Source organism: Limanda limanda, chromosome 6 (genome assembly GCF_963576545.1).
Source record: "Limanda limanda chromosome 6, fLimLim1.1, whole genome shotgun sequence".
Taxonomy (NCBI): Eukaryota; Metazoa; Chordata; class Actinopteri; order Pleuronectiformes; family Pleuronectidae; genus Limanda; species Limanda limanda.
The window spans coordinates 15,752,292-15,760,251 of NC_083641.1; the positions used below are offsets into that span (position 1 = coordinate 15,752,292).

Genomic DNA, 7,960 nt, shown 5'->3' on the forward strand with positions numbered 1-7,960 from the left:
GTTACAATTAGGTTCAGGGTAAGATTAGGCTCAGACATTTAGTTATTATAGTAAGCGTTGGGAAAAGGGGTAAGGGAATATATTATGCGTTATACTTTAAACCGATTCCAGTGTTCTCAGTAAAATAGAATTACGTGGTTCTGTGTGGGTTTATGTTTTGATCTCATCTGTCTTTTGTGTTAGAAGAAGTTTTTGTTCAGGCATGTGTAGAGACATTTTCTTTTCTGTCATACAGTGTGTGTGTGTGTGTGTGTGTGTGTGTGTGTGTGTGTGTGTGTGTGTGTGTGTGTGTGTGTGTGTGTGTGTGTGTGTGTGTGTGTGTGTGTGTGTGTGTGTGTGTGTGTGTGTGTGTGTGTGTGTGTGTGTGTGTGTGTGTGTTCTGTACTTAATACACAATGGTTCTTTGAAGCTTGAGCTGCTGTCATGTGAGATTAAACTCTGACCAGCTCTGATGAAAAGCTGCTCACTTCAAACCTTGGTTCTTTTCATCTCAGTTTGGCTGTTGCTAATGATTAATCCCGTCTTTGTACCAGGACAAATACACATTTTGCTGAATCACAAACATTCCTCAGAGGATAGTGTGTGTTTGTGCGTGTGTGTGCGAGCTGATGTTTGTGTTTGCGGGAATACTTGAAGGCTAATTATTCACCACTCAGACACTTTGGAGAGTCATGGTGAAATGTTAAGCGATTTTGCTTATTTTTTTTCTTTTCTTTCTTCAAGGTATTCACAATGTGAAAAACACAAACTGTCAATAAACACAAAATAAACCGACAAAGAGACACAAAAATACATTTAAAAGAAAGAGACAATAGAAGTAATTATAATTTTAGGTACACTTTGAAAATATGTCTTTGGCCCGGATTATCGAAGGCAATGCTTTTTTTAACAGATACAGTTGTTCACATGCTGTCGGAGTCAGCTTGACTCTGTCTGTGAGTAAGTTGGTAAAGCATCACTTCATTATCTACCAGACAACATCACCTTATCTTCAATTATGGGGAAATTAATGTAATTTTGGGAGTATGTTCTTCCTTTGTATCTGTTGTACTTGTTATACGTCTAGAATTTCATTTATTATGGTCTTAACACTTTGACACCTACAGAAACCCTTTATGCATAAAAACAATTCAAATCAAATCCCTTGTAACATTCGTAAAATACTGAATTCAGCTGAGGCTCAAATTGAGCCTCTCCATCTTCCTGGTGGTGTAATGAACTTGTGCAGTGACTCTTTCCCTCTCGTTGTCACCAGGGCAAGGATGACCTGCGGCAGGATGCGGTGATGCAGCAGGTCTTCAGCCTGTGCTCCATGCTGCTGCAGCGCAACTCAGACACTCGTAAGAGGAAGCTGAACATCAGGCGATACAAGGTTCCACTTTAAACCTTTATTTGACATTCAAAGAGAAGAATAAACCAGAATCTAATGCATATTAATATTGCAATGTTAATATTAAATTGAATTCCATTTGTACTGAATTCTCAGGTGGTGCCGTTCTCGCAGTGCAGTGGCGTGTTAGAGTGGTGCTCAGGCACAGTTCCCATCGCGGAGTTTCTGGTGGATCCTAATAAAGGAGCCCACAAACGCTTCCGACCCCAAGACTTGACAAACTTAAAGTGCCGCGAGAGGATGTCGGTACTGACTCAGTGATATTTAATTCAATGTTACTTACTGAATTAGTTTCTAGGAAACCACAGGTGTCTGTACATCTGCAAAATGTGAAGTGAAACATTTTTATGATTGAAAGCAAAACTAAAAATACTGTCGTGGCCCCGCAGGCTGCTCAGAGACTCGGATTCGATGACAAGCTCCAGGCCTACACTGAGGTGTGCAAGAACTTCAGGCCGGTCTTCAGGTATTTCTGCATGGAACGATTCCTGGATCCAGCGGATTGGATGGAGAAACGTCTGGCTTACACCCGCAGCGTGGCGACCTCCTCTATAGGTACAATGTGCTCACCTCCGTGCATGTGCTGTGAATGCAATATGTTACACGCAAATGCATATCACAGTGTGTCAGTCCTATCCTGATATGATTGGGTTGAAATGAAATCTTGGGTTTCACAGCCTGAGGAAGGATGTTTGTTGAAGCAGTAGAAATGTGGAGGCAGGTCTGCTGAGTCAGACAATAAGAACAATATGTTAATCACCTTGTATTGCAACGTTGCACAAAAAGCACCATATAAATGAAGTCTGATATGATTTGACTGGAATAAGCATTTTTTCTCCCGTAAGTCGGAAATTTAAACTTCATTTTGCACCAGGCTGTTTCTTAAGCCATGTTCTCAAACATAGTACAGACAAATGGAAAATTTGTTATGGTTTTAAATTCAGTGTAAGTTATCATAACTTACACTGAATTTAAAACCATAACAAATTTGACCATAACTTATGACTTAAGACCCATTTTCCATTGGTCAAAAAAACATCTGGCTTAATTCTGCTATGGGAATAGAATCTGCATTTACACTCAGGTAGGATTACATTGCGGTAGACACAGGTTTTTATCGGCTCTGGCCTCAGTCAGCAGTGATGGAAACGAGAAACGCGGGTGAACAAGCTTATTCTAAAAGACAGTGAAGTGAGAGAGTGCCTCAGTTTTCGCTGCATTCATGACATCAAACTCGATACCCTAGGGAAAAAACACGAAGGCAAAGACCTCTACAGGCAATGGGAAAGGAGTAAATATCCTTTTTTAAGCAAGTTTAAATAAACCTTTATTTTGCTAATTTTGGTGCAAAAGAGGTGTAAATTATGCTGGTAAGCAAAAAAAAATTATGAATATTCATCATAGGGGCTTGAAATTGTGTATATCTCCAGTTTTGAACGACTTCTCTCTGTTGCTCCTGCAGTTGGCTACTTTGTGGGTCTGGGCGACAGACACAACAACAACATCCTGATCGACGAGCAGACGGCTGAACTGGTTCACATCGATTTAGGTTATTTTCTCTCATTTATATAAACAGAAAATACTCGACCTTTGGTTTGACAAAGTCAATGCTGTGTAAACAGTGGCTGAATGTGTCTGTGATCAAGCAACACAGGCCTCACAGGAGAGCTGTTCTACATCAGGAGATCAAAGTTCATATTGGATTTAAACAGCTGATCATCATTCTGTGAGTATATTGATACATGTCGTGCTTGCTACGTGCAGGTGTGGCCTTTGAGCAGGGGAAGATCCTCCCCACACCAGAGACCGTCCCCTTCAGACTCACCAGAGACATCGTGGACGGGATGGGCATCACTGGAGTGGAGGGAGTTTTCAGGAGGTGAGCAGGAAACAGGGACCAGGCTGGGATGTGTGGCGATAGGAAATATCTCATCAAATATTTAGCAACCAAGACTAACAGGAAATCAAGCCTGAGAATGTTGTTATTTTCCATTAGTTGTCATTTGTGTTTCATTCGCAAGGAAAGTTTTAATCAGAAAACGCCAACATGCACTCTTGTGCCCCTAAATATACATCTTGTAGTTTATATAGAGTCAAAATGAACCTGCAGGACATTTGAAGACTTGAAGACACTCAGTAGTGAGCATACCTCCGCCAAGACCCAATGGTCCCAATTCAATCCAGCATCACCAATTTGTACACAATCATAGATAAGATCAAGAACCACAAATCATACCCTGGGAAATTAGTGAAAATGTCCAAAAAAAAACACCCTTTCTTGCAATATCAAAGAGTCACAACATGGTCATCTGTGCAGTAGTTATTTGCGTAATTTCACTTATAAACATTCAACCAAGAAATTAACAGGGGTGAAAACAGAACCTCATTGGTGCAGGTAATGTCTATATTTCGGAAGACACAAAGATTTGTAAATGGAAATATCCGTAAAAGGTCAATCAAAACAGTTCTTAGAAGGTTGTATTTTGTCTTTCTGAGCTGATCTTCACCTGTTTCCCTGCTCAGATGTTGTGAGAAGACGATAGATGTGATGAGGAGCTCTCCAGAAGCTCTTCTGACCATTGTACAGGTGAGAATGTGGAACAACCCACACACGCCAACACAAACGCTTCTCAGCTGTTCTTAAATGCCATTTTCTCCTTCCATGAACTTCCTGTTAAGCCTTGCCTTGGCATCTTTCAGCATAAACGTTCATGCTTTGTTTCACGTGTGAAACAGGTGCTGCTGTACGACCCGTTGTTCGACTGGACCATGAACCCTCTGAAGGCGTTCTACCTGCAGCACGACGAGCAGCAGGAGCTCAACGCCACGCTGTCCTCCACCATGGGCGGAGACGACATCGACAACCACCGTAAAGCCAGGTGATCTTGCAGATGGTTATGTCTGTTTGTCTATGTATAAGTGTGTGTGTCTGGTCATGTCCCACTGATCAAATTGTGGTGGGAAAATTGATTGAGTACTGATTTTCTTTGCGAAAATCAATGTAGTTTGTGTTCTGATTTGGTTTTTGTGTTTTTTATGTTCACAAGTTCACCCTTAAGTTTTAAGTTTAAAGGTGATGTAGGAACAATGACTGTTGAGAGACAAAAGCAATGTCTCAGTCTTCTTACTCTATGACAACTCGCCACATTATTGAAGTTGTCGTTTGTCCAAATCACACCAACCTCAACTCTGAGCTTCCTTGGGCCTTTTACAACACACGTGTCAAGTGAAGCTCATAAGATGAACAGTTCTTGAGACGTGTGAGCCACAGATAGACACAGTTTCCTGGAATTATTAGATAATGCGTTATAAGATAGATAAGAGAGCCTGGAAGGGAGGGTCCGTGACAGATAGACACAACTGGCGATGATCTCCCAGACAATCGTAAATATAAATACACAAGAAACCAGTTTTACTGGGAGTCAAGTCAAGCTGATCTGAGTTAATCTTCACGTTGGTTGTGCTGTTTCAGTCGGCCCCGAACCTCATCCCCTCTCTCTCTTGCAGTGACAGTCAGAGCTTCAACAAGGTGGCTGAGCGTGTGCTGCTGCGGCTGCAGGAGAAGCTGAAGGGCGTGGAGGAGGGCACGGTGCTCACTGTGGGGGGGCAGGTCAACCTGCTCATCCAACAGGCCATGGATCCCAAAAACCTCAGCAGACTGTTCCCTGGATGGCAAGCCTGGGTGTAGACCTGAGAGAAGGTACACATTCCAGCCTCGACCAGTGAGGGGGGGGGACATTTCTCCTCCCCTGTACGATACGTTGAGTCAGTCGCTTGATTCAAAATCTGGTATCGAGTCGTTTTCCAAAGTATCACAGATGCTGCTTTCCTCCGATTCTTTCATTCTTATCAAACTTGAGACAAGTTCCAGAGAAACACTAACTCTGTATTTTCGTTTTGAATCTTCACTTTCCGCAAACTATCGCACTTTAACAGAAAAGGTTTCGAATTCCGACATTTTATCAATAAACCAAAAAAAAGCTGCAGTGTCCTAATTTGCTCAGACTCTCGCTCTCTCTCTGTTTTACCCAGTTGGATGTGTTTGTTTTCATATTGTTCACCGATGTATGAAACAATTTTCCTCACATATGTATGTATGATGTGCCTTTAAATAAACTGCAATTGAAAACGCCGTTAAATTCCTTCATCGATCAGGGATCAGTTTAGGTTCAGCTGTTTGTTCACACAGAGTTTGGTTCTTTTACTATTTCGATCAATGAATGTTTCTCTATATGGGTCATAGATAAAGTACAAAGGTACTAACTGCTCAGTTCTTACAGCTTCCTTCAAGTTCAGATTTATTTTTTGTTGATTTTTAAATGTGCAAACAATCCAGCTGTTCTCTGTTCATATGACACAAAGACGAACATCAGCAGAGTCTCCACCAGGGCTGAACTATATATGAAGGGTTGCACTGTGCAAGAAAACCACTTTCAGTCACTAATCTTTTTCAGTAATGGGAACATCCATCCATTATCTATACTGCGTATCCATGGAGGGTCTCAGAGGCCTGCATGGAGCCAATCCCAGCTGACATTGGGTGAAATGGGGGGGGGTCCTCCCTGGACAGGTCACCAGCGTTATCACAGGACCAACATACAGAGACAAACAACCTGTCACTCTCACTTTCACACCGACGGTCAATTTAGAGTCTTCAATCAACCTAACCCCAATCTGCATGTCTTTGGATTGGAGGAGGAAGTCGGAGAAAACCCAACTCACAAATTCCACCCTGTTCGAATCAGGATTTGAACTGGTGCTGTTCTTGCTGTGAGACGATTGTAATCCAAATACAAGTTTGGAATACAAATTTGGAGTTCCCTGCCCATTGAAATAGAACAAGAAAGTGATCTGAAATCAATAAAGAGGTTAAACGCAAGCTGAAATAAAACAAACCCTCAATCACTGATCATGCAGCTGTACACATCAGATTTTATATTATCACTTTACTCATTTGATCACTCATATTTTTACAATATATTGTATCCCAGGGACAGGGATTGCAAATTTGTCTTGTCTAAAAATGACAGTTACAATGTCTCTCTGTTCTCTGCATTGTCCCTGTCAAACAAGGAGGTCAATAAATAACATTTCAGTTATTATAAAAGTCAAGGGGCAAATTTAACAGAAAACACATGGGGACGTTTTGGTTGGATATAAACGAATCTTACACACATCATACATTTCTAAATGATGTAGAAACAGCCTGAGCTCTAATTAATGACAGATTTATTTACAGATATCATCGGCCCTCTTCAGGGCTGGACTGGGAGAACAAAACGGCCCGGGCATTTTTTGGCTCAGACCGGCCCACATAATTAGCCGAGCACATCTGCCATTAAATTGACGTAACTTATGTCTTCTAAATGTCTTAAAGTAGCTCATATTAAAAGTACTTAAGTATCAAAAGTATCTGGTGTTGAAATGTACTTAAGTATCAAAAGTACAAGAACTAAAATAAAAAATGCAAAGCTCTTTTTATAGTAGGTCTATACAGACACAAAACAACCCAAAATGTTTCTCCTCAAGATTTATCTCAACTGACTGAAAAATTACAACAACAATATGCATATAATGTATAATTTTACCAATTTTGAACCCTAGATGCTGAGGTTCAAATAGTAATGGACCAGTGCATCTAGAGACAACAAAGAATTAACTATAAACAAGTGCCTCTTGTGTCTGCCCAAGAACATTAATAAACCGCAGTATAACCACTAAAACATTCTGTAAATATCACTAAACATGGACCTCTCATCAGTAGCAAGAGTGATACACAATGCCCCTTATGATAACTCAGCAAAGGGAAACCAGATCTAGGCACACAAAATAAGACACTATCTCTTATCCTATTCTAGAGGAAGTAAAAGTCGTAACAAGATTTCTGAAGGTGAACCTGCGGAGGGATAGACCAACCCCCCCCGACGGCAAACACGCCACCGGGACCTGCACATCTCAGGAGGGAGGGGGCAGCGAGTGAGAGAGCGAGAGAGAGGTGCGCCGTGGGTAGAGGCGTGCGACGCCAACCTCCGCTGCTCAAGTAACGAGCCAGTTTGGAGAATGTATTGAAAATTGAAAATGCGCGCTCACATGTCTGCCTCCACTCGCTCATCATTGTCGAGTCCTCCTCGCTCGTCTCCCGGCGCACCTGCTGCTGCTGGGCTGGTGAACCCGGCACCACATAGGTCCGTCAGTTTGGCACATTTAGCAGCCTCCACCTCCAGAGACTTCTGCTTTTTTTCCCGATGCTTCTCAGCGCCACCCGGGCGTTTTTTTACTCTTATTATCCATTAAGTTAAGTTTCTGTCTCAGCAGCAGCCAGTCCCGCGACTCCCCCCCCGCCCCCGGTTTGTATTGTGATTGACAGCACTGTCAGGGCTCTCTGAGCCTGTCAGCCCATGATTGATTGACAATGACAAACAATAGACCAATAATATGTGTCGATGCTGGCAACACACTGCTAGCCCTCTGTAGCCAATTGGCCGGCCCAATTGGAGGGAATTTAGAGAGGAAGAAGAGAAAAAAAACAAAAAAACAACATAGCGGACCAGACCGGCCCACATTGGGTCA

The 7,960-nt window shown here is 42.1% G+C and overlaps 1 protein-coding gene and 1 long non-coding RNA gene across 2 annotated transcripts in view; one reads left to right on the forward strand and one right to left on the reverse strand.

Moving 5' to 3' along the window:
- Nucleotides 1-5,523, forward strand: part of atm (ATM serine/threonine kinase) — a 29,354-nt gene extending 23,831 nt beyond the window's left edge. The window contains exons 56-63 of the mRNA XM_061072754.1: nt 1,256-1,372; nt 1,487-1,636; nt 1,780-1,945; nt 2,853-2,939; nt 3,155-3,269; nt 3,914-3,977; nt 4,127-4,269; nt 4,898-5,523. Of these exons, the coding sequence (XP_060928737.1) occupies nt 1,256-1,372; nt 1,487-1,636; nt 1,780-1,945; nt 2,853-2,939; nt 3,155-3,269; nt 3,914-3,977; nt 4,127-4,269; nt 4,898-5,078 (1,023 nt within the window). The 3' untranslated portion in view covers nt 5,079-5,523. The remainder of the gene's footprint in view (nt 1-1,255; nt 1,373-1,486; nt 1,637-1,779; nt 1,946-2,852; nt 2,940-3,154; nt 3,270-3,913; nt 3,978-4,126; nt 4,270-4,897) is intronic.
- On the reverse strand, nt 1,369-7,725 carry LOC133003138 (uncharacterized). Its single transcript, XR_009678270.1, has 2 exons — nt 7,481-7,725; nt 1,369-3,292 (listed from the first exon to the last, which is right to left on the reverse strand). It is a non-coding gene; the product is annotated as an uncharacterized LOC133003138 (long non-coding RNA).
- Nucleotides 7,726-7,960: the final 235 nt, after the last annotated feature.